Genomic DNA, 27482 nt, shown 5'->3' with positions numbered 1-27482 from the left:
AGAAGAACATAAACGATGTTCTCTTTAATCCGCCTAGGAATGGGGGGCTTAGACGCTTCAATCCCTTTGCGGAACCCTCCAATTAACATAAATATTATCTATCTGATCGTGTAACCTCCATGATGGAATATAATAATAATTAAAGTCAAAAGGGAGAAATGAGAAAGAGACGGAAGGGCTCACCTCCTTCCACCTGCTGGAGACTGAGAATACTGAATCTCACTCTAACTGGTCAGGGCTCTTACTGGCTCTCACGAGAGTCAGAGTTCTCAGTCTCCACCTGCCGGAAGGCGTGCACAACCTATCAGTCACATTCTGGGCCGGTCCGGAGGGACACTAAGGAAACTGGAATTTGCCCTATTTCCTAGGCACAGTACAAATGGGCTTAGCATGTGAGAAAGTCCCATGTTATCACGCGCTAAGCTCATCTACTGGAACACTTTAGGAGACATAACCCTTAGCGTATATGGCCATATGTAACTTAATCAAGGTCACAAACTGAGCCAGGAAGAAGGAAGCAAGAGAGGAAGAGAGGGTATATGAATCTGTGACTCTGAGCTTCACAATTCTCATAATGCACTCTTCTGACCACTGCCAATTGTAATCATACCAAATGAGCATCCAATTTCGACAAATAGCTGACACAATGATCACGTTATCTGCCACTTAAGTAACACAAATATCCTACTTCCAACCTATTTCATAAGGAACAGTCTAAAAAAGAAGCCTGGCTCTACTGAATGCAGCAGGGTAAAACCAGGCCTGGATTAACTTGTTCCTTATGACAAGGAGTCAGGTAGCAACCCTAAACACCTACTTAACAATTTTAATACCCCAGTTCAACAGCATATGCATGTAGCAGGTAAGTAAAGCAGCTAGCAGGAGCTACTAAGGAACCCTAATCACAGCCAGAGTCCTATCTCCTAGAACAGTGGTTCTTAACCTTTCTTCTGTTGCGACACACATGACAGGCAATGTTCATATGTGTGACACACTAAATGCTAAAATTCACAGCCAAACCAAAAAAAAAAAAAAAATCCTAAATATTTCACTGTTAAAAATGATGCAAAAAAATATTAAATATTCTTAAACAGAATTTACTTTAGTTTATAAACTGTTGTAAAATTAAAGTTATCAATTTTTTTTCTGAAAAAGTATTACTCTCACTTTATCAGTGAGAAATTTGAGACTGATGTACTTTATACACTTTTTTTCAATTTGGGAAGAAATCGTAGGCAAATTCGCACTAAACTTATGTCAACATCAAGAAACTTTTACCCATTCTAGAGTCTATTCATTCAGAGCATACAACTAGGATGTTTCACTTTCCAGTTTAAGTAGCAGAAAAGAGGGGGGGTCCAAGGGTACAGAAACAAGGACAGCCAAAAAAAAAAAAAAAAAGCACAGAAGGGCCTTCAAGAGTGAGACAATCAGAAAGTTTAATAAATCAACCCAACATGGGCAAATTACTGCATCGGTAGACGCGTTTGACTCTACAAGTGTTGACTACCATTTTGGAATAAGAATTTTTTTCTTTGGTTGTTCTCAAGTATCTGGACTACGATAGACCCCTGACGCAGACATATACACACCGAAACACGGCCCACATCAGGTTGATTAATAAGACTTTCTGATTGTCCCAGTCTTGAAGGTCCTCGTGTGCTTCATTTTTGTTGTCCCTTTCCAGTTTCTCATACAAAACAAATATATATTCAAATTCTGGCGTCACCTAACAACAACAACAACAACACAAAAATCCCTCCACTGCCAGATACTGTGAAGTAACAAAAAACCCTGCATATACGATAGTCAGAAGCTATGTTGCAAACAGAACCTATGGATAGAAGATCTGCAAAATTTCCAGGTGGGGGTTGTGGCAGCAGTTATCACTGGGAGTAGAGGAGTGTGGTAGCCGTGTTAGTCCACTCTTAAGGTTATCAATAGAAATCAAACAAAATAAAACATGGAAAAGATAATAAGATGATACCTTTTTTTATTGGACATAACTTAATACATTTCTTGATTAGCTTTCGAAGGTTGCCCTTCTTCCTCAGATCGGAAATAAGCAAATGTGCTAGCTGACAGTGTATATAAGTGAAAACATTCAAGCATTACTGTGACAGTCTGACAGGGTGGGAGGATGGGGGTGGTTAGGAGGTATGCATGGGGACATCAAAGCATTTCATTGATATTCTAACAGGATGGGTGTGGATAGGTGAGGGGTGGGGTGATCAACAAAGACATACAGCTTTATGGTTTATAATGGGAGTAGAAACAGGGATCAGTTGTGGGGATTTTTGGTAGTTGACTCTCTGGATCTCTGTTCTTCCCAGCTTGCTGGAACTGATGGTTGTTAAAGAAAGTGCAGGTCTATGCCAAATTTTTGATGACACACCTCCCACTTTTCAGGACATGCACTGGTTCATAACCACTGTCCTAGAACATTAGGTTGCATCATCATAGGGAGGGGGGGGGGGGGTCACACATATTGTACTGCTCCCTACTTTCTGACCCTCCACTGTGACCTATGCCCAGTAGTGGCAGTCAGTATGGGGTCAGTGAGTCAGTGAATGCTCACTGGCCCCCCCGGTTCAACCACTTCAGTTAGACTGCAACCCATATCTGTGAGTGCACACTGACACACAGGACCCTGTGCTAATACTGCCTTCCTGCTTTGGATAATTGTGGGGGGGGGGGGTGGATAAGAGAGGATAACGGAGATCTGCTAGTTTATTTTCATCACTATCTAGAGTCACATAATTTTTCAACTGCTAAAATGGATACATATTGGATAATGGATTGGAAAAGAGTGCCCTAGGATGCCAGACGATGTGAATTTGCTGCTGTGCGTAGTACTTGAATTAGAAGTTAACACTAAAGTTTGGAGCTTTTCTAAAAAAAAAAAAAAACTTTCAAAAAATCTCTGATCATTAAATAATCCAAACAGTCTGTATACAGCACTGGCGTGCAAGAAAACACATTTCCAACTCATTCATGGAGAACATAGGTAAGGACTATACTGTGCTCACCCCTCTAAATGAAAATAAAACAAAGTTCTAAATTAATGGCTGCCTTCTCAATTATCTGCAGCTTGGCATTCATTTAACTTATGAATCACCTATTCCCTCCCTAACTGCACTGCAGACCCTTAGACCGTTAAAGCACCATCCTCAGGGACCCAAGCATTCCTGAAGCAGCTCCTGGCAGAATCTGTGGGAAAGATGTGAGTGGGGAGGGAATGGATCGAAAGGTGCTACACAAAGTGCTACACAAAGAAATACTGAATCACAAAAAAAAATCTGAAATCGCTCTTAGTACACACCCCAGGGAATAATCCAATTTTACCAACTTACAACAAAGCTGTTTTTTGAGGGTAGCAGTATCTAGAATGTGTCATCTGAAAACCTACAACCCTAGGAGTGTGCCAACCCTAAATAACAGCATCCATCCACCACCCAACCATACACAGTAACATAGTTCAGATGGTAATAGTCTCCAGTACTGGGGAGGAGGCACTAACTAGTTCCACTCACCTCCATCCATATGTGCTATAAATCTACCCATTATACACCTCATTATATAACTTTGTAAGTCTTAAGTGCTTTGAAATTGAGCCCCACAGTAACATAGTTCAGATGGTAATAGTCTCCAGTACTGGGGAGGAGGCAAATACACACCTAACCAGTTCCACTCACCTCCATCCATATGTGCTATCAATCTACCCATTATACACCTCATTATAGAACTCTGTAAGCCTTAAGCGCTTTGAAATTGAGCCCCACAGTAACATAGTTCAGATGGTAATAGTCTCCAGTACTGAGCAGGAGGCATATACACACCTAACCAGTTCCACTCACCTCCATACATATGTGCTATAAATCTACCCAGCTACTTCAGACATGGAGGAGCCACAAGGATTCTCTTAGCTAAGGGATGAATCCTTCACAAAATGAATTGTAAAGCCTCGGTAAGAAAAACTACACGAGCTCTTTTCATATTCTCTAACAGGATTCACAAATACAAGGTAGAGAGCAACTGCTGAATGAAACCCTGGATCACTTCCAGAGGAGCTCAGTTCTCCCAGTGATTGTTCTGGAGCAGTGCCAAAAAAAGGGGAAAAAGTGTGCAAGGAGGGATGGGGGCTGGGGAAATAGGCACGGAAATATTCTTGCACATGAACAGAGAGCTTCGTTCAAGTATGCGCTTTCATCTAATTCCTTTGTCAACATCAGTGTTGTCAGAAATTGAAGAACTTCTTCCATGTTCAATAAACCTGCTGTATGGTTTTTCAGTTCTCCCAAACTTCAAAGTCTTTTCCCTCTTAGTGAAAGGCAAAGTAACAGCAGTCAAACTGGTTCATGCCTTGTATTCAAGAGAGAGAAAGTGGCTGCCGAATTAGCAGGAACCGCTGCCAAAAAAAATTATCTGGCTTTGCGGTGGGGAAAAACAATAAGCGTTGACTTTTTCAAAGCGTTTTAGCCACAGGTAGAGAAGGCAAGTGTCCTTTTGAAATAAAATATGCTTTGATATCTTCTGCCATCTCAACAAAGTAAGCTGAAATGTTTCAGGCGTGTGAGTAGATTTTCACATGTACTCACACGCCTGAAACATCGTGGACAGGATGCTGGGCTCGATGGACCCTCCCTTTGGGCTTTTCCCAGTGTGGCATTACTTATGTACTTAAATACTTATGTAGTTAGGTTACCTCCTGCCTTTTTTTTTTATAGAAGATGGTGCTAATTCCTTTTCCCGCAAAAGTTAAAAAGCGAATATCAGAAGTTGGAGCAGTTTTCAGCTTTCTACATGCGTAAAGAGGTGTGGTAGCCGTGTTAGTCTACTTTTAAAGGTAATCAATAGAAATAAAACAAAATAAAACATGGAAAAGAAAATAAGATGATACCTTTTTTTATTGGACATAACTTAATACATTTCTTGATTAGCTTTCGAAGGTTGTCCTTCTTTGTCAGATCGGATATAAGCAAGTGTTGGTAGATGACAGTATATATGAGACATCAAAGCATTTCAGTGACAGTCTAACAGGATGGGGGTGGATAGGGGGAGAGAGACCAGGAGATATGCATGGGAACATCAAAACATTTCAGTGACAGTCTAACAGGATGGGGGTGGGTAGGTGAGAGGAGGGTGACAAACAGAGCAATACAATTTTATGGTTTATAATGGGCCAGAAAACCAAGATCTTTGTTAAGTCCTGTCTGGTGGGTGTCAAAATATTTAATCATTTTGACTTCAAAGGTCTTACGTTCCTGTATTGTTTTAAAGTTACCTTTCAGGAGTCTTACTATGAAATCACTGGTACAGTGTTCTGGTTTTGTAAAGTGCATGATTACATGCGTAAAGGTAATCAATAGAAACAGAATAAAATAAAACAGAGAAAAGAAAATAAGATACCACCTTTTTTATTGGACTAACTTAATACATTTTTTTGATTAGCTTTCGAAGGTAGCCCTTCTTCGTCAGATCAGAAATAGGCAAATGTTGATAAATAACAGTATATATATAAGTGAAACATCAAAGCATTTCAGTAACAGTCTAACAGGATGATGGTGGGGTGGATGAGGTACAGGGAGATATGCATGGTGATAAGAGGGTGACAAAGCAGTAGGGCAAATAGCTTTTCAAGAAAAGTCATTTTTAGTGAAACATATGTACTGAATTATACATGTGGAAGTCCAGACTGTCGAGACTGTCAATTCCTGGATCAACTGAATTAACATACTGTTTTAAGTTTTATGGGGCCCCATGCTGAAAACTCCTGCACTAGAGGCAAGAATACATATACCATAGCACAAGAACAGTGCCAAAAACTAGCTGTCCACTGCACAAAACAAATGGGATGCAAATTTTATGCACCCTAGTAAAGTAAAAGCAAGGAAGAGGAACATGATTGACGAATGTGAAGAAGAGCTGCACTTACATCGAAACTCCTGTGTGCATGCGCCAGACAAAACAGGAGGTCCAAGAGCACATCGGCACCCTTCCACTGTCTCATGAAATATAAGCCTCCCCCAAAAACGTTTCGCAGTTTAAATCACCTAGGAAGCTCACACCAAAAAAGCAGGAAAACAAATGCCAATGCCCATCTTCACACCTGGCTTTGCTCGGACTTGCAGATATGTTTTTTTTCTCACTATCAGCACTATAGGTGCAGGGTTTCTTTCTCCTTTCATACAAAGCCAAAAAAGGCAATTTAACATGAAAAATGCAGAGGAAATCCTCTCCTCAAAACCAGAACGCTATCTCCAAACTGGTAGTTTGTTTTCAGTCTGCATTGGGTCAATTTATTAAAGTTTCTACGCTGTGATCTGAATCCATTTCAATGCATTTAAATACAATATGTGCTGATCTTCAGTGCACACGCCCTGGAGGGTTCTATGACTGCAACTAACATGCACGCAGTTCAGGCGCTAATCGCTCCTTGCGCCAGCGTTAGCTTTTGAGCATCTGGACTATGGGATTTTAAATTTTGTTTTGTTTTCTTTGTTAGCTAAAGTGCAGCATCACCTTCTTTAAACTTTTTTTTTCCATTTAGCAGTGTGGTTACCATGTTAGATCTTTTGAATATGCAAAAATATGAGGTCAACAAAAAATACAGGGTGATAGCTTTTTTGTGTTGGACTAATCAAAAACAATAATAAAAATTATTACCTACAACTATTTTGTTAACCTTCACTTCTTTTTATTTAGTAGGGGGCTAAGGAAGTGGTGGCGGGTGGAAATTAACACACCTCTTCATTTCTTAAAAACAGACTCATAAAATTTAAGGTCTACATTTACCAACATGAGTTAGCACAGCTTAACAATATTACCCCCAGATTCTGTATAATGCGCCCAAATTAACATGGGCAAAACTGAAGGGTATTCTGAGATGCACGTGTAAATAAACTGCCTAACGAGCCAATTAGTGCCAATAACTGGGCATTAACAATTATTGGCGTTAATTGGCAACAAGGATAAATTAGGTCCTACCTGCTAATTTACTTTCCTTTAGTCTCTCCAGACCAGACCAGAATGACTGATGGGCTGTGCACGCCAGCCATTCTGGGCCTGTCCAGAGGGACGCTAAGGAATTTGGATTTACATGCACACCTTGCTAGATGCTATTCTATAAAGATCTGCAAGCAATTTTTTTTAGTGTGCAGCTCAAAAAGGGGTGTGGCCATGGGAGGGGAAAAAGGCAGGTCAGGGGTGTTCACTAAAGATGCATGCAGTAAATCTTCTTGTACCACACTCAGTTTGAAAGATAAATTACATATTACTAACAATAGTTCCGCCAATTCATTTTTCAATTCTGTCAGTACTCTGGGATGAATACCACTAAAGACCCATCTATTTAAGCAAGCCTATCCAAATGACCCAGACTAATCTACCCAACACATATCCAGAAGACAACGACATTGCTCCAGACTAAATCTCCCACCTTCCTTCCTTCCACATCTTTACCTACTTATCTCTTTTATTACGCTCTTATATTTGTTATATTACATTTTTATATTGTTCTTCCCATTACTATGTAAGCCGCATTGAGCCTGCTTTGAGTGGGAAAGCGCGGGATACAAATGTAATAAATAATAGTATTACAGAAATCTGGGGATCCTTGTCTAACTTTTGCACCAAGATTTAATTTAGCACGGACCCCAGCATTACGTGCTGTTCTATAAATGGTGCACAACTCAGAACACCCTTTATAGAATAGTGCTCCACGTGGATTTGTTTTGGAACCCAAGGGATCCAGTCCTTAATATGCGTTTTTAGTAAATAAGTTCCACTGCATATAACGGGAACTTGTGCATTAATGTGTGCCACCGTGCAATAATACAGTTGTGTGCTGCAGTAAATCCAGCCCTGAGCTTGCAGCCGACCATTCTTTTCTTCAGGGCATGCTGAGCTAGGTGAAGGTTTTATTTCTTTGCAGGCACAGGTTTCAAATTCTCACTTCCATTTTAAAAAGGCAAAGCCATGCAGGCAGTGAGTTACATACTGTAAGAGAACTGTAGCTGTGTCTCTGTAATTTGGAGGAACAGCCTAATGGTTACAGCTGCGGCTTTATCCCAGTTCAAACCCCAATGTGGCTCCTTCTGATTTTATGCAAGTCATAAGAACATAAATAGCCATACTGGGTCAGACTCATGGACTATCTAGCCCACTATCCTGCTTCCAACAGTGGCCAAGCCAGGTCATAAGTCAACTGCCTCTTCCACAAACTTAGGATTTGATGCTATAATTTTCTGCAGCGGTTTAGTCAAGATTTTGCCATGCTAGTCTTGTTCCCTGAAGCACAAAGAAGCCTAGAATTGATATAGCGCAGTTTATACAATTTTAAAATAAATAAATAAATAAAGATGAAGTACTTTACCTCGAATGACCCAAGATCACTGGTGGCCTGGACCCTTTGATTCACACCCCCCAATGCTCCAGAACCACTCTGACCCCACAAAACATCCCTGCTGGCCCAGTATCCCCTGGTCCCTGACACCTCCACCCGCACCATAAAGATTTCCCTAGTGGCCCAGTGGTCCCTGGTCCTCACTCCCCACCTCAAGGATTTTCTTGGTGGCCCGTGACCCCCACCCCCTCCCTCAACCCCATTAAAATACCCTTGTGACCCAAGAGGACCCCCTACCCTGACTCCACAAACATCCCTAGTGGCCAAGTACATCCCCAACCTCTTGACTCTAAAAACATCCCTGGCAGCCTGCTGGCCCATTGGTCCGCTGGTCCACAACCTTACCACAACATTTCCCTGGTAATCTGTGGACCCCACCATTTCCTTGATCCCACTAAAAATACCCCAGGGGCCCAAGTTGTCCCCAATCCCCCCCAGAACCCCCAAAGTGCACCTTTAAAGTTTGGAGGCAGAAGCAATACCCACTCACTCCAGCCTCCATGTCACCTTCTTGGTTACTACATTGGGGAGCTAAATTTTTGCATTACGATTGCGATAGGAAGCCACATGCAAATATACTGCATCAACCCCTTAGACAGAAAAATGTTCTAGCTGAATGTAACTCACCTTGAGCTACACGATTGGAAGAAATAAAATTAGCTAAATCCAAAATCTCTTAATATAGCGCCAGGAACTATCTGTGAAACATAAACAGCCTGAGGTAATGGATTAATTGGGTCCCAACAAAAGGCAGAAAGGTCCCCTGCAAGATCTTTCTCCATCACTTCCTCAGAATAAGATAAAGCCAAGATATCAATTAGGAGCTTCTAAAGCAATTACGTATTAATCTGACAAAGTGACAGAAAAAAACAGCCGAGAGGGTGAGCAGAAGGTGCTGCTGATGGCTCCCAGGAATATTTGGCAGAATCAAGTTTGCTAGGGATGTGCATAGTCAAAAAATGCTTTGATTCATTTGGGGGGGGGGGGGGATTTTCCAGTTTTTTCCCCAATTTTTTAGCAATTTCTTTTTGGTTCATTTCACACATTCATTTTTTTTTTGTTTTTGTAATGCATGCACTGAATCAATTTTGTGTACATGGAATTCTTTAAAACACACTAGTGAATTGAACATGCAATAACAAATATACATCCCTACTGGTACAGGGATAGTCTTTTTGCCCTCTGGATTTTCAGTTTAAACCTGGGTGAGGTCAACAGTGCTGAAAAATCAATGCTACTTGAAGGCTAGTTGATGACTTATGTGAAAGAAATCATAAGAACATAAGTCTTATGATTTCTTTCACATACTTGCCATACTGGAAAAGTCCATCAAGACCAGAATCCTGTTTCTAATAGTGGCCAATCCAAGCCACACACACGTACCTAGCAAGATCCCAGAACAGTAAAACTGATTTTATGCTGCTTATCCTAGAAATAAAGAGTGAATTTTCCCCAAGTCCATCTTAATAATAGCTTATGGACATTTCTTTTAGGAAATTATCCAAACCTTTTTTAAACCCAGCTAAGCTAACTGCATTTACTAGGTCACAAATATATGGAAGAAACCCAAATAGTAACAACATTCTATGCAACTAATCCTAGGGCAAGCAGTGGCTTCCCCATGTCTGTCTCAATAGCAGACTATGGACTTTTCCCCCAGGAATTTGACCAAACCTTTTTTAAACCCAGATACGCTAACAGCTGTTACCACATCCTCCGGCAAAGAGTTCCAGAGCTTAACTATTCGTTGAGTGAAAAAATATTTCCTTCTATTTGTTTTAAAAGTATTTCCATGTCACTTCATTGAGTGTCCCCTGGTCTTTGTACTTTTTAAAAGAGTAAACAAGCAATTCACGTCTACCCGTTCCACTGTATTTCATAGATCTCTATCATATTCCTCTCAGCCATCTCTTTTCCAAGCTGAAGGGCCTTAACCTCTTTAGCCTTTCCTCATAGGGAAGTTGTCCCATCCCCTTTATCACTTTGTTATCCAGCTCACTATAAAACACACCACTGTCACAGCAAGCACTGATCCGCACCTTTACTGGCAGCTCACAAGGGAGGCCAAGGAACAGAACCTCAATTATCTTCTTACCTTCAGTCTCTGCAGAAGAGGGAGAATTTGTAGTCCTATTGCCTGTATCATGCTTGTTGTCTGTGGTTTTGAAATCATTAAATGGTGAAACTTCCAACCCCCCCCCCCCCCCCCCCCCCACCTTATCTGTTCTTCAAAAACCATGAACAGAAGGTTCTGATGCATTAAACAACCGCCTTTAGCAAGCAAAACAGCTCTGGCATTTCATAAATAACTAATTTCAATGATATGCACGTTCTTCCAAGATTTGATAACACGCTTTTCATATTGCTATTACAGTACAAATACATTTCTTACCTCTGCTCCCTATATGTAAACTATGGCAGCTCTATTTCTCACACCACAGGCCCCCTATTTTCATTTTAATCCTCTCTATTAGGTTCAGAATTATCTCACAACAGCCTGATTAGCCTAGCATTAGCCTAAATGGTTAATGCAGTGGGCTGAAAAACCTGGGGAATTAGGTTCAATTTCCACTAATGCTCCCTGTGACCCTGGACAAGTCATTTAACCCTCCACTGACCAGGCAAAAAAACTTAGGGGCAGGGCCGCCGAGAGACTGGGCCGGGCCCGGGGCAAGGCCGTCCCTGGAGCTCCACCCATGCCGCCCTTGCCACGCCCCCCGAGGTCGCCGCCACCACTCCCCCCCCCCCCCCCCCGAGGTTGCCGCCGCTCTCCCCCTCTGTCCGCCACTGGGCCGGGCCCCCTGCATTGAAATCACAGTCTCACCTCCGTGAAAGCAGCGCTGCAGGCAACAGAACGCCTCCCTTCGGCCCTCCTTCCCTCCTTGTTTCCCGCCCTCGTGGAAGTTACGTCAGACAAGGGCGGGACATAGGGAGGGAAGGAGGGCCGAAGGGAGGCTTTCTGCTGCCTGCTGCGCTGCTTTCACGGAGGTGAGAATGCGATTTCAATGCAGGGGGCAGACGGTCGATGACGGAGGGCGGGTGGGACTGCGGCGTCGGGCCCCTTTGGAGGCCCGGGCCCAGGGAATTTTGTCCCCCCTGCTCCCCCCTCTCGGCGGCTATGCTTAGGGGCCCTGTTGACTAAGCCATGCTGTAGGCACACTAGCATTTTTAGCGTATACTAAAAATTAGTGCGCGCTAATGCTAGAGATGCTCATATATTCCTATGGGTGTCTCCAGCAATAGCACGTACTAATTTTTAGCATGCGCTAAAAACCCTAGCGCATCTTAGTTAACAAGGCCCCTAGATTGTGAGCACACTAGGGACAGAGAAACTAACTACATTTAATAATTGTAAACTACTTTTGTTGTACCACAGACAGGTGGTATAGCAAATCCATGACCCTTTACCCTTCATACAAGGAGACACACTACTGACCATAAAAGCCTTCTGTTTTATAGACCTTGTAAGATGACCATAGAACTGACAACTCATCTATATTATGGCAGTAGAAGGAGAGGGATGGAAAACTAATGACCTCTGCACTAATTAATAACAGTGGAAAACATTCCTGTGCGGAGCAGCCCACAGATTACAGAAGCAGGGTAGGAACTAGGGAAGCAAGGTTCAAATCCCGCCACCGCCGCCGTTTGTGACCTTTGACAAGTCGCAAGAGCTTCTTTTACAAAGCCACGATACTGATTCCCGGTGCGGCAAATGAAAGGAAGCCCATTCAATTCCTATGGGCTTCCTCTCATTTGCCGCATGGGAATCGCTAGCACGGCTTTGTAAAAGAAGCCCTGAACCCTCCACTGCCTCAGGTACAAAGTTAGAGTGCAAGCCCTCTGGGAACAAGAAAAAACTTACAGTATCTGAATGTAACTTGCCTTGAGCTACGGCTGAGAAAGATGTAAGCTAAGAGGGGGCATAATCGAATGGGGACGACCATCTCTAAGGGCGTCCATCTCTAAGGCGAAGGGGCGGGGAAACCCATATTATCGAAACAAGATGGGCGTCCATCTTTCGTTTCGATAATATGGTCGGGGACACCCAAATCTGAACATTTAGGTCGACCTTAGAGATGGTCAACCTAAATGTTGAGATGGTCGACCTTAGGGATGGTCGTCCCCGGTTTTCACCAATAACAGAAACTGAGGACTCCCATCTCAAAATGACCAAATTCAAGGCATTTGGTTGTAGGAGGATCCAGCATTCGTAGTGCACTGGTCCCCCCTCACATGCCAGGACACCAACCGGGCACCCTAGAGAGCACTGCAGTGGACTTCACAAATTGCTCCCAGGTGCATAGCTCCCTTACCTTCAGTGCTGAGCCCCCCAACCCCCCCCCCCCCAAAACACACTCCCCACAACTGTACACCACTACCATAGCCCTAAGGGGTGAAGGGGCACCTAGATATGGGTACAGTGGGTTTCGGGTGGGTTTTGGAAGGCTCCATTTACCACTACAAGTGTAACAGGTGTGGGGGGGGGGGGGGGGGGGATGAGCCTGGGTCCGCCTGCCTGAAGTGCACTGCACCCACTAAAAACTGCTCCATGGACCTGCATACTGCTGTGATGGAGCTGGGTATGACATTTGAGGCTGGCATAGAGGCTGGAAAAAATGATTTTTAATTTTTTTTGGGGGGTGGGAAGGGGTTGGTGACCACTGGGGGAGTAAGGGATGTGATCCCCGATTCCCTCCGGTGGTCATCTGGTCAGTTCGGGCACCTTTTCGAGTCTTGGTCATGAAAAAAAAGGGACCAAGTCGGCCAAGTGCTCGTCAGGGATGCCCTTCTTTTTTCCATTATCAGCCGAGGACGCCCATCTCTTAACCACGTCCCTGTCCCGCCTTTGGTACACTGTTGACACGCCCCCGTGAACTTTGGTCCTCGCCACAACGGAAAGCAGTTGAGGGCGCCCAAAATCGGCTTTTGATTATGCCGATTTGGGCGACCTTGAGAGAAGGACGCCCATCTCCCGATTTGTGTGGGAAGATGGGCGTCCTTCTCTTTCAAAAATGCCCTTGTAAATCTCCTTCTTGTTCAGTGGAGAATGTTCATGAAATCTGTTCATACAATGCAGCATCTATAAACTCTAATCATTCAAACAAAGGGCTCTGTTTACTAAGGTGCGCTAGCGTTTTTAGCACGTGCACAAAACTAGGGCGCGCTGTGTAGGCGCCCACAGGAATATTGCGGGCACCAACACGATTCTACTTAGTACACAGGGCCCAAAGTGTACTTAATACATTATTTCAGGGATAGAAGGAATACTACAACTAAGTAGGAAAAAAAAACCAGATTTGAGCTCGTCAAGATATGAAATACAGCAGCAAATACTCAAAGTGTATAATCAGATAAAAATTTCATTTTTTTTTTAAATGTGAATTTTTATTACATTTTTCATTAAACCTGATCTCAAAGCACTCTGTAGTTTAGTGCTCCACAAATACCGATATATCTTTTATGGAAATTTGCTATTTATTTGAATGCCTAAGAAAAACAAGTGATGTTTTAGTTGGGGATGGGGTGGGGGGGGGAGGCAGTCAAAATAATTCTAGCTAACACACATGAAAACAGAAAGATAAATGAACTGTACTCACGTTCACATGTGTCTCCTTTCTGCTGGTAGCCCGCTTTGCAGATGCACTTCCCGATAGGTACCAGCCATTCTCCCTCTGCACTGCAGTGCATTCTAGGAGAATTCTCTGCCTCCTCTTCTGCGCTGTTCACACAAGTGCCCCGCACCTCAACCAAGGAGGAAAATTCAGAGCCGGTCACCGTATCTGGGAAAACAGCCAAGTTCTCAATAATGGACCAACACTTCTTGTAGTAAACTTTGACAGACACCAACGCGATGCAGGCCCCTACATCCTGGAAGGCAAGGTAGAATCCTTTCTTGGACAAGGGCCCAATCTCCCGAACTTCAGTGTTGAGTTTCATTTTTCGCTCACCCAGGTCGCCCTGTGTAAAGCTTTCATCTGCTGCAATGGTGTCAATTTTCACATACTGACTTTCCTTTATGGTCCTAACGCTGTCATAATCTGTTTCAAAATAATGCAGGTTAAAGGTTTCCTTGCACGTTCCTAGTACCCCAGGAAGACTATTACAATCCCTCAGCGTGAACTTCAACTCCACAAAAATTCTTTGTGCATTTCCTTTTGCAATCCAGTTAGTCCGAAGCCAGTTGTTCTGGTTCGGTTCCATCACCTGGCACACCTGGTACGTTCGTATGGGTGTGTAATTTTCATCCAGTCCACTGATTTCTTCCCACTGTTAGAGGAAAAAAAATCAAACAGAAAGTAATCCTATATAAATCCAATATTTTTGGGGTGTAAAGCTATTCATATTAAAAATATAAAATCAAAGGTCTTACTTTTTTTTTAATGTCCGTGAGTTCAGAGTTTTCATAATGATCTTAAAAGTCTGCTTCAATAAAAGGGGGGGGGGGCGCGCTAGCATCAGTGCATGCTTTTGGCGCATGCTGAGACTCCCTTTAGCAGGTAAAAGTATGTCTTTTTTTTTTTTTTTAAATAGAAATGACTATGCGATAAGTGAACCACTTATCGCACAGTCATTTCAGGGGGGAGCACTTACCGCCACCCACTGGCAGTAAGGGCTCTTGCACTAACCCAGCAGTAATCGACTACCGCCTGGTAAACACTGGTGCTACAAAAATAGAAAATATTTTTGTAGCACCGGAAATGGCATGTGCCGGGGGTGGGAACTACCACCAGACTTCTGCAGCAGCTTAGTAAAAGAGGCCCTCAGTGATCAAAATTATAAATAACTTTTTCTTCACACTGCCACAGACGGGTGGGATGTAGGCAAATTTTATATTTTAAAAGTATTAGTGTATATATATATATATATATATATATATATATATATACACTAATGGAGTACATGCCATTATACATTCATATGATCAATACCTTAAAAAACCCTATCTGCAAATACCCTTGGCACATTAATCGGTACACCGATACATACATTTGCTACCAAATGCACATTGCTTTCTACAATTGCTATGTTTTCATTTTGTAAGTTGTAATTATTTTAACTATATTAAGCATGTTATTGACTGTTGTCTTTGTGCACCGCTTAATTACCTTGTAGCAAGAGGTATATCAAATAAATAAAATGGAATGGAACAACATTAGTTTGCAAATGACTGTACAGGCTATAAAATAATTCATTCCCAGCACAATTTCACAGCAGAAATTGCTACTTTAATACAAGTAAATGAAAATGTGCTAGATTAGATCATTTTTGAGAGTCCATCCTTAAATGATTAATGTATTTACTTCTGTATTTTAAGGGGCTTCATCTGAACAGTGTACGTGGCTTAGACCAGACTGAAGGCCCTGTTTACTAAGGCGCGCTATCGTTTTTAAAGCACGCTAATGCTAGAAACACCCATATGGGTGTCTCTGGCATTAGCACATGCTAAAATCACTAGTGCACCTGCAGCGAGGCTTAGTAAACAGGGCTCTAAAAGAATCCAATTATATTAAAAAGAAATCAGATTAGTATTTTTTTATATGTAGAGATCAGATCTCTACATATACAAAAAATAGAAAACTATCTAATCTGGCACATTTTCACTCACTTCAATTAAAGCAGCAGTTTCTGCTGTGAAATTGTGCTGAAAGTGACTATGCACACACACTCATAAAAGGCAATTCTATAAATTCACGCCTACAGGTAGATGCCAGAGTATTTTACAACCAGGCACCCTAGAGGGCGCTGCAGTGGACTTCACAAATTGCTCCCAGCTGCATAGCTCCCTTACCTTCGGTGCTGAGCTCTCCAACTCCCCCCCCCCCAAAAAAACAACATACTCCCCACAACTGTACACCACTACCATAGCCCTAAGGGGTGAAGGGGGGCACAGTGGGTTTCGGGTGGGTTTTGGAGAACGCCAGCACATACATGGGAAAGAGGCACCACTAATGTATTTATTTAGAAATATTTGCTATAATCATAATCATGATCATAATCACACTGTGCCAGGGATCTGGTATGAGCAGGGATAGAATTCCAGAGCTTCAGCCCAGTATAACGTCTAGCAGTGGCACAAATGATATCAAGCCAAATTACCCAAATATGTGCTAGATACAATTCTATAAAATACGCGCTTATTCACTTTAGCAGGTAAGTCCATAAGTATTGCCATACTGGGGAAGACCAAAGGTCCATCGAGCCCAGCATCCTGTTTCCAACAGTGGCCAATCCAGGACATTCACATAAGCGAAGCATGGGACAGCATGGGCTGGCAAATAGGTGGCTCTACCAGATTCACCAATCAAGTACAGAATACCATAGGTTGCTTGTGAAGTGGAGGAGTGGCCTAGTGGTTAGGGTGGTGGACTTTGGTCCTGAGGAACTGAGTTTGATTCCCACTTCAGGTACAGGCAGCTCCTTGTGACTCTGGGCAAGTCACTTAACCCTCCACTGCCCCATGTAAGCCGCATTGAGCCTGCCATGAGTGGGAAAGCGCGGGGTACAAATGTAACAAAAAAAAAACATGGTGCCACATAGCCGTGAACATTTAAGCCAGCTATTGACATGGCATAAGTAATCATGGCTACATGTTCATGTGTAAACAATACCTTATTCCCATATTCTGCAACAGCACTTACCTATGTAAATGCCCCTATATAAAACCAATTGGTACCATGATTTTTAGCACTAATTTCATGGCACTCCATTGGGCGCTCTTTACTGAATTTCCCTCATAGCCTTTAAAATGGTAAATTTTCAAACATAAAAACTGAACACACCCAAACCCTTCAATAAAGATGTCAATTACAAGGTTCCTTTCATGTAGAGCAGCTTAGTCTACTGCAAGCAAAATCAGGACATCCACAGGACTATTTGATTAAAGTTATATCTCATGTCTGTTTTAAAACAAAAACGCTTGTAAGATAGCGTAGACAGCTTAATGCATGCCTTCACTTGTTATTCAATGAGAAGTTGGAGGCCAGCGCTGGGCAGACTTCTAAGGTCTGTACCCTGATCGTGGCTGAATAGATTTGGGTGGGCTGGAGTGGCCCTTTTCAGAGGATTCAACAACAACTTCATAAGTTTTACAAGGACAGTGCTGGGTAAACTTCTACAGTCTATGCCCTGAAAATGGCAAGGAGAAATCAAGATCAGGTATACATATGAAGTATCACATCATACCTTATGAGACAAGATATCTTGTTGGGCAGACTGGATGGACCATGCTTATCTTCATCTACTATGTTACTATGTAATGAGGCGCTTCAAACAAAGTCAAAACTTGGGCTTTTTTTTCTAATGACACTCTGATTCAGACAATCATCTGATTGGTCAATGAGATGATTCTAGACGCTATCAGTGGATTATGTATCTATTATTATAAATGTTAATACATACCTTCAAATGTTTTTGAAAACTTTAAAAAAATGTTCCATACCTAATGTCTTCCTATGTTACAGCTTTGCAGAATCAAAATAACTAAATTAAAAGTGAATGCATGCCGCCTGTGTTTTCACAGCAAGCAGGTTATTGCTAGCAGCTGCATAGAAACAACCAGAAGTACCCCCCTATGACAAAGGTGAATGTAAAACTTGATTATATATGTCCAAGCTTACGGCTTTGCGTTGAGCTAGCTTGCTGATATTTCTTAAAATTTGGGAAGCTTATGGGACATGGAAGGATGCTAGACTAGGAGGGAGTAGCTTAATTCTCTTAAGCATGGATATTATATATAGTAAGGGCGTCTTTTACAAAGGCGCGCTCGTGTTTTTAGCTCACGCTAAACACTAGAGACACCCATGGGAATATACAGGTATTTCTAGACTTAGCGCATGCTTACTTTTCGCGCATGCTAACAACAGTAGCGCGCCTTTGTAAAAGGGGCCCTAAGATTCCTATCTAACCTGAATGGATATGCAAAGAGTTAGCATTAATAGGGAGGGAGGTGAGAAGGGGAAGGTATGGGATTCGGCAATATTGTTATTTGAGTTGCTGTTTATCTGAATGGTTGTGATGATATTATGATGTATGTTCCAGCAATGGTTGATGTTGGAGTCTTGCTTTGGTTTTATATATCTTTTTTAAATTAATAAATATATTTTTTTTTAATTCATGCATGCTGTTGAATATTAAAATTCCAATGAACACAGCACAACTATGTATGTTTTACGACAATTAGCCTGATTGGATTCATAGCTGTCTGGCATGAGTACTAAAAGAATGCAAGTGAGAGGCATTAGCCTCTTTCACAAAGCAAAGAAGCCTATAATGCACGGTTAGTACTTACAATATAATCTGGTAAACAAAATGGTTTAGGGCAGTGGTTCTCAAATTTGTATTGGGTGACAACCAGTCAGTTGAGATTTCAGGATATCCACAATGAATATGCATGAGATAGATTTGCATGCATGCTACCTCCATTATATGCAAATTTCTCTCATGCATAATCATTAACCTACCAAAGTAATCATTAAAAAAAATTTTTTTTGCTGTGTCAATCGATTTTATTAAGCCTTTATATTTAGATTATTTTAAAATGATTGGATTTGTAATCTAAATATAAAAGCTTAATAAAATCGATTGACACAGCAAAAAAAAATTTAAAAGTGGTTACTTTGGTAGGTTGATATATTTGTAATCAGATTGAAATTAAGTAACTCAATAGGGATATAAATGCATAATCATTAGGGATATCCTGAACACCTGAATGGTTAGTGGTCCCCCAGAACAAGCTTGTACATCTCTGGTGTACAGCACCTCCCCTGTATTTAGCAAACTAACCTAGGAGATATATATATATTGAAACAACAAAAACTTGAGCCTCTGATTCTGTATCATTTTTTTGCATTAGTTACATTCCTTGGAACAGGGTCCTTGGGGGAAGGCAGAGATTTGCAAAGCAGTTTGCTTTAAGCTAGTGCTTCTCAAACCAGTTTTCAGGACACACCCAGCCAGTCAGTTTTCAAGATATTCACAATTAATATGCATGAGACAGATATGGAAACAATGGGGGGCAATGCATGCAAATCTATTTCATGCATATTCATTATGGGCAACCTGAAAATCCAATTGACTGGGAGTGTTCTAAGGACTAGGTTGAGAAACCCTGCTTAAGCGTAAAGAACAAGTTTAGAAGGCACTATTCCTTTTATTATTTGAAAGGCAAAACATACCCCATTGGAGGGATATGGGATCCATTCCAGCTCTGTTTGTTGTGCTTTAGAATCCAGCAAAATTACTGCAATAGGAACAAAAAACAAACAAACAAACAAAAGTTACTTCCAAATTTCCTTTTCAGAAGGTAAGCTATTATATACAACACATAACCTGAAACAAATACAATAATGCCAGTCGCATAAAACAGTGTTCTACTAAATGGAAGACTAATATTTAACAATGCACCTATATATATATCAATTTTGCTTGAACACAATTATTTAATTAGTTATAGTATTCGTCACATCAAGAACTTAAAATCAAGGATCTGCGATTTACATAGCTCAAGAATAGAAGGAAAATATTGGTGAAGAAAGACTCCAAAATCAGAGTTAACATGGTCACAAAAGGTTTCATTTTTAAGACAAAAGCTCAAGACTAGAGTTCTTGCTTAATCAATAAGACTCTACTCCCCATACCCACACCCAAACCCATAAAGAACAAACAGCAAGAAAAAAAAAGTGCAACCCTTTAAGTAATACAGAAAGATAAAGAAAAGCTCCACTCAACAGTTTCTCTAGAAAATATGAAATGAATGGATTGTATGTTACTGGTGCATTTTGTGTTACACGATCCTTACAAAGGTACAATTCTGAAAAATAACATTTTTTCTATTTTATATTAGGATTCACAGATGTAATATATTCCACTTTCTACATCAGAATTGATATATTTCATACCGAACGTGTTTTCTGGGGGGTTCTTAATTATTCTACTCCTGCTGCTATTAAATAATTTTTACATATTATGACAGTATGATGGATAGTTAAACCGCACGAGAAGACCATCTGTTCATCTTTTAGGGTCTGTGAAACTATGGATAAGGTCAAATCTTTTATGTGGTTATATCACTACTATATTTTAAATGATTTTTCAGATTAAAAAGTAGTTAAACTAAAATGTTGCAGAAATACAAGTCTGATGCTCTTTAATAGTTGCCTTTTTAAAAAGGATTATTCTCTTAGAAATTAAGTTTTATAGACATGATTAACAGTAGTAGTGCGTTTGCTGGGTAAGTATGAATGTAGATACAGAGTCTGGGTAGAGATCAATCCTTCTTACTGGACTGATCTAATATACTTGTAACTAGCTTTATTCCTCAGGTCACATGTTTTGTATAAGGAAATCACTGTTTCCAGTTTATATTTTAATTGCATGGGATCTTTATTCCTTTAGCTGTTTGTATACAGAAAAAAAATATGTGCTTTTTTTCCACAAAGGTTTACCATTCAGTCTGAAGCTTTATTATTGTTTAAACAGTAAAAGTTTACACTTTCTGCATGGAAACATATTCTTTTTACAAGTTTCTATATTACTGCAATAGAATCTATGGACAAATAAAAGCATCATATACATTCATTGCATTTTATATATGTATTAATATATTTAAAACATTATAGCCTACCCACCAATATATTATTAATATTCCCAAAAATTTCAATTTCTAAAAGTTTGCTAACTGCAACTATATACTGCAACATAGACTAAAAAATAAATATAAAACCAACAAAATGTTCTTAAGAATGACTTTATTATTATTATCATCAAAGTTTTGCAATGAAAGGTTTGCATGTAAAGTGTAATGTAACTTTTTACTTTAGGTTTACTTATGCATCAATAAAAAGTTGTGCTATGGACAGCAAGGACTGGATTAAGAATTTCTAAAGTCATTGTTCCAGTTGTGAAGTCATTTCAATTTTAATCTCCTTCACCACCCAGAAAAGAGATAAGCAGCTGTCAAATCTGCAGCAGGGAGGAATATTGTGGAATGATAAAAAGAAAAGGAATATTTACATTTTTATTTTAGTCTTCTGGTGTCATATACAAACAGTTGCCCAGGCTCAGATTACTGAACTCTTCTGCCTGTGCCAGTGTTTCAGTGGGACAGAAATGAGAAATGGCCAGGGCCGGCAATATTTATCCACACACAGGCACTAAAAACGCCTGTTAAAATATATTTGTGGTTTGGATCTGTTTTTTTTTTCCTTAACAACCACCCCTAAATAAACGAAGCCCTTTTTAAAAACATGAATCCGGGATCTTTCAGATCACACTGGAGAAAAAAATGCTCACCAAAGTGCCTAAACACTACACTTGTTCCTAGCTCACAATACATGATCTTATTATATCCCCCAAACCACATATTTATTTTATTGCATTTGTATCCCACATTTTCCCACCTATTTGCAGGCTCAATGTGGCTTACAGAGTTTTGTTATGACATAGTCATTCCAGGATATCAGATACAATTAGTAATATACAGAGATTAAGAAAGGGAAGAGAGGAGGAAGGTGTTGGGCAGGATAGTATAGATGGTGGATTTTAATAACATATAACTGCAGAAGTGCATTAAGGATGCCACTGATGTGCAAAAGCAAACACAATGACTCGTTGACATATATTCTGTAAACAGACACACACAGATTTATAAACCTATAAAGCGGCTGACACACACATTCATGAAACACTAAACCTGTATCTACATATATGCAGATATACACAGCTCTGGACCTTTTGCAGGCTGTCACTATACCGTAAGGAAAGGGCTAAACCTAGCAGCCTGATATAATAATGGGAGGTTGGATCCTTAAAAAAAAAAACACTCAAGGCATTGCTGTAGTTTGCTTACTCTGAGGGAAGTGGACCAATTCAGCATTTGTACCCACATATTTGGGAGAAAAGGGGAACTCCCCCACCACCCCAAATGCCTAGCTGAAGTGCACAGGAAAAAGCCTTGGAGCTCCATCTCTCCTGATACCCTCCCCCACCTCGTGCCAGACAGAGGCGAAGAAACGGCCTCATTTCGCCTCCAAGCGTCCGATAAAGATTTTTTTTCTCTCAACACATAAAAAAAAGCTTCTTTTTAAAGAAGCAAAACTAGAAGCAAAGGCCACCCCTGCTCCTCTTTCCCTGCAGCCGAGGGTGTCGGGGGAGGGGGCTGTCTCGGGTATGTAGCTTTTCCCCCGACCCCCCGCTCCATCCGCCAGCCGGCGCCAGCTCCGGCGCTGCACGTGGCACGAGCGCCAGCCTCCGCCTGACGTTGCCCTTCATCGCTGCCGCCGGCGCGCGCCTCCCCAGAACGCAGCCCCGGGCTGAGAGAAGCTGCAGCCGCCGCGAGGCGCCAGAGCAGAGCCAAGCCGAGGTCGTCTCGAGCCCGCTGCCACGCGCAGGGCGGGAAGGGGGCGGCTCGCGCCTCGGGATTCCCTCACACAGCGCTTCTGGAGAGATGTTTTCCCCCAAAATGCTCAAACTGAAAGCCAATTAATTCTTGGTGCTCGAAAATCAATATTTTTCCCTTCCACACAAACTTCCCTGCTTATAGTTTTTTTTTTTTTAAAGAGCCTTTGTAATCTCTCCCGACCTTCCTTATGGTGCTTGAACAACAACAGTTATAATCACAACTTTTGGGGGAAAAGTTTTTTTTCCCTTCTTTAAAATGCTTTTCATGCACGCAGCTAACTTGCGCGCACTAAAGATTAGTTGCATGTTATCTACAATAGGAAGGAATAAAATGGGTCCTGAGGAAGACAGCATGTGCCAACCTTTAGTAAAAGACCCCCCTCCCTCAGCTCCCGGCTCAGGAAAAATAAAGAAACGCAATTCGACGAGGAAATAGGCTCCTGCCAATTGTGCAGGGAAAAAGACATAAGAAAGAAAATGTGTTGCAGAAGAAATGGAATATTGCAAATCTTTCCACCATGCACCACCTACAATGCAGCCGTCAGAAAAGTTATTTTCATGCCAGGGTTATTTTGCTTCAGTCTGTGCGGAACCCGTGAAGATTAACGTGTGTGTGTCCGTAAGCGACCGAAAAATGTCTTGCTCTAATTGAAGATACAAAAGCTCCTACCGCAGGCGCTCTCTGAATGGTATGTTACCACCTAGGTCACGGAAAAACAGCTATCAATGACATAAAGGCCACTTTATGTAAATCAAGCCCAAGGTTGCAGATCCGATCATTGGTCGTCCCCACAAATAAGACATTAGATCCAATGTTTTAATTCAGTGCATTTTTACAACGCTTATAATCCCCTCAAAATAAATATTTACTTTCAAGTCCTTGCCTTCATTTTTTTTACTACCAAAAAATTATGAAAACTTATTTTTCTGAATTTCTACATTGACTACATGAGCCTTCTTCCACCAGAAAGAAAATTAAAATCCACAATTTAGCATTTTCTTGTGTTAGAAAACATCTGAAAGATGGCCTGTCAAAAGAAAGCAGAGGCGCTTCTGATTTATTTTGTTAAATCTCAAAATATGTATGAACTGATTTTGACAGCTTCCTCCTGCGCCCTTGAGGTCTTATACAGCCTGCAAGGGGACAACCAACACTTCGACTTACGCATCTCCAGCAAAACTGTATGTGCAAGGCAGAAGAAAACAATTTAACTTCTGACATGTAAAAAGCATTTACATTTCGCCTACCAATTATTCACCTCCTAATCGCCGCCTCATTGATTTACTGCCCATCACATGCATTCATCAGAATAATGTATGAAATAAATGGGACTGACTGTACATTAGCAGCATTGCTGGTCTGGTGCATACACCGGACTGCCGGCAGCGCGTCTTCCGCACGATGTGCTTTTAGCCATCACACAGAGGATATTTCCTCCCATGGTTTATGTCTGAAAATAAAGAAAGCAAACTTTGCTCAGCAGACTTACCTTCTTTTGCAGCCTGTGCTTCCCCAGTATGTGCAAATCGAAACAGCCAGATGAAGCATCCAGTAATCCAGAAAGGGTACGTACTTTGAAATTGCATGGTGCAAGTGCTGGGTATTATGTTGCTGGGGTTTTTTTTTTTTTTTTAATGTAAGTATAATCGTTGTCGGTTGCTGCTCTTCTGGAAGTATCAAAAGATCTGTATTTTTATTTTTCCTAAAACTGCATGTGCACGTACATCTGAGCATGAATGTCCCTTTCACGACCGCGGCTGCACCGGGGAGTTTACCCCCAAGCCCACTTCCCGTTACTAGCCGAGCACCCGCTGTAGCAAACCGCTAGTATCTGACTGCAAACCGGCCGCTAGCTCTCTACACTTCAATAATATCAATTAAGAGGAAAGGGGGCGGGACACCAACCTCCCCCCCTCCTCCCCGTGCTACAGCTGTCACTCTTAGAGATGGACAGCAGGAGGTAGCCTATCCACGGCGGAGATCCGGGCCCGGTGAGAGAGAGTCATGTCGACGAATGGCTGGACAGAGGATGGGTCTGGAGCCAGGCACGGCCCAATGAGAAAAGAGCGGTGTCCTATATCTTCGGATGGGTTTGTTTTGGACTACTGGAGCTATGTGGAAGCTACGCGGAGCGCACGCCGTTGTTAGCCCGCAGGGGTCTTACCTTGTTGGGGAGGGGTGGGGGTTGACAATTACGGTTGCAAAATGATGCCTTATAAAAATAATATAGTTTAAAAAAATAATGCAAATAGTGGATAGGTTCTGTGAGACCCAGCATCCCTAATGGTAGAGGGGGGGGGGGGGGGGGTCACTGCTTCAACTTTCTGTAATTCCGAGGGCTCATGGGGAAATGAAGACGCTTCTGCGCGCTACAGCTTTAACCTACATTTTTTTTTTTATATATCTTTAAATATACGAAGCATATAACGCAGAAGGTATAGCTGCACGTTCTAGCATTTGCGAGGCTCTGAAAGGATGGTGATATAGATTTTTGCTTTGCTTAAGTCTCTCGGCGATTATGCGTCTTCACAAATTTGTTCAACTGGGGTTTTTCTTTTTCCATTCAAAATGTGAGCCGCCGTGGTTTAGGAATGTTTTGACCAGTCACTCTGCACGCAGCCAATCAAAACGAATTGCACTTCAGAAAATTATAGTGGGACTTTCGTGGCTACTTTTTTTTTTTTTTTTATTTTGCTGCCCCTTCTTGACGGTTTTACAGAACGCCTATGAAGAACGGGACTTTTTAAAAGAACAACTTTGTTTATGCTTGCAAATTTTATCAAACTTTCTTTGTCAAACTTTTAAAAGCATATATATATATTTTTTTTTAAATAACGTGAGGAATTTTCTAAAACTATTTTATTTCCAAACAGTGAAACTAACCTTTTTGAAGTCCGGTTGAAAAGCAGAGGTTTCTGCAACTGCACGTGTAGTCACAAACAGAAGATAATGGTATTAGGAAAACCAACTTGTCAAAGTTAGATATGAGGCTCAAAATTAACTTTATTGAGCGAACAAAACAAACCATTGCGAAGTTGTAAAATTGGTGTTAAAGGGGCGATCAAGGAGGACAAAGCCGTAGCGGATAAATTAAATGAATTCTTTGCTTCGGTCTTCACCGAGGAGGATTTGGGGGCAGTGGCGTAGCCAGACAGCCAGTTTTGGGTGGGCCTGAGCCCAAAGTGGGTGGGCACAAAATTTTCTCTGCTCCGCCCTACCTCCACCTCAAAATATAAATACTTTAGCTAATGAGGATCCTCAAGCTCAGTCAGCTGAAGACTTTCTCTGAAGGTGGCCAGAACTCTCTTTTACCAAGCTTGGCAGGCAGCAGCAATGACCCTAAGCCACTGATGCCAGCACCCCACACATGCTTAGCTGTCGATGGCTCAAGGATGCTGTTGCCAGAGCTTGGTAGAAGGGAGTTCTGGCCGCCTTTGGAGGAGGTCCTTAGTTGGGGATGCCTGGGAATCCTCACCAGCTATACAGCAAGGGTTAGGACTGTTGTAAGACCTACTTGGCCCAGGTCAGAAAATAAAGGAGGGCTCCCCTCCCCGATTCCCTCTCCTCTTTACCTCCCTTCCAATTTTCCACCTGCCATTACTATCACACCAACAGAACCTCACCAAACACAGAACAAGGGATCACAAATTAGAAATAAAAATATTTAGACAAAAATTGAAAAGGAACCCCAAGAAGTTAAACATAGCATTACTGCAACACTGGAGACACAAAACATGCATTTCCTTTTCTACAGAACACAATACAAAGACATTTCCTATGCACATTTCCAAAAGCTAACATATTCCATTTAAAACATTTGAAATAAAATGCTTTGTTTCTACCTTTGTTGTCTGGACATTTTATTTTTCCATCTTGCTGGTTCCAATTTCTCTTTTCTGCTTTCCTCTCTGCCGTCTGCTAATTCTTCTTCAAGCAGCTGTAGTCCATTTGTCTTTTCTCCTCTCTCCTGTCTGTTCCCTCAATATTCCTGCCTCTGACATGTTGGTCATTCCTTTGTAGCTCTTTTCTGCCTCTCTCTCACCCTTCTTTGTCTCCTTTTTACTTTTCAACTACCTATCAAATTTCCATCTTCTTCTTTCACCCACTAGCTCTCCCATTCCCCATCCCTACTTTCTCTTTTATCTTTAATCTACTCCCCATTACCATATTTCTACCCTCTGTAATCACTATCTCTCATTCATTTCCTTGCCCTCTCCCACAGGGTTCCACCATTCCCATCATCTTCTCCCTCCACCCTTCTAACCAGCATCTGATCCCCTCCCCACCCCACCATGGTAGCCTTATATTTTCCTGCCCCTTCTCTCTTCATTCCTGTTAAATAGTAATAGTAGTAGTCCTCTCCCTCATGGCCCAGCATTTCCCCCCTCACCACCTACTGTGTACCTCTCATCCACCCCCATGTCTATCTCCCCCTCTCATTCCCACTGTCCAACATCTCTCTCCCCTTCCCATACAGCATATCTACCTTCCTCCCCTCTACCAGCATGTCTAACATTTCTCCCTTCCCTCCACCCCTATGCCCACCATTTTGCCCTCCTCTCCACCCCTATGTTTAACATTTCTCCCCCTCTCACCACCTATGCCCTCTCTATGCAGCATGTCTCCCTCTCCTCCACCTCATATGCAGTCAAGACTTCTCCCTTCCTGACCCCTCCA

General features: G+C 41.7%; 1 protein-coding gene across 2 annotated transcripts in view; it reads right to left on the bottom strand.

Annotated features, from left to right (window-relative positions):
• The window catches only part of EPHA7 (EPH receptor A7), a 419947-nt gene extending 395322 nt beyond the window's left edge, over positions 1–24625 (bottom strand). For both annotated transcript variants that reach the window (XM_030199089.1, XM_030199090.1), the window contains exons 1-3: positions 24295–24625; positions 19582–19646; positions 14005–14674 (exon numbers count right to left, since the gene is read on the bottom strand). In XM_030199089.1, coding sequence (XP_030054949.1) covers positions 14005–14674; positions 19582–19646; positions 24295–24391 — 832 coding nt within the window. In that variant the 5' untranslated portion in view covers positions 24392–24625. The remainder of the gene's footprint in view (positions 1–14004; positions 14675–19581; positions 19647–24294) is intronic.
• Positions 24626–27482: the final 2857 nt, after the last annotated feature.

Source organism: Microcaecilia unicolor, chromosome 3 (assembly GCF_901765095.1).
Source record: "Microcaecilia unicolor chromosome 3, aMicUni1.1, whole genome shotgun sequence".
In the NCBI taxonomy this organism is placed as follows: domain Eukaryota; kingdom Metazoa; phylum Chordata; class Amphibia; order Gymnophiona; family Siphonopidae; genus Microcaecilia; species Microcaecilia unicolor.
The sequence above is the reverse complement of the archived record's forward strand: the minus strand, read 5'-3'. Positions and strand labels throughout refer to the sequence as shown.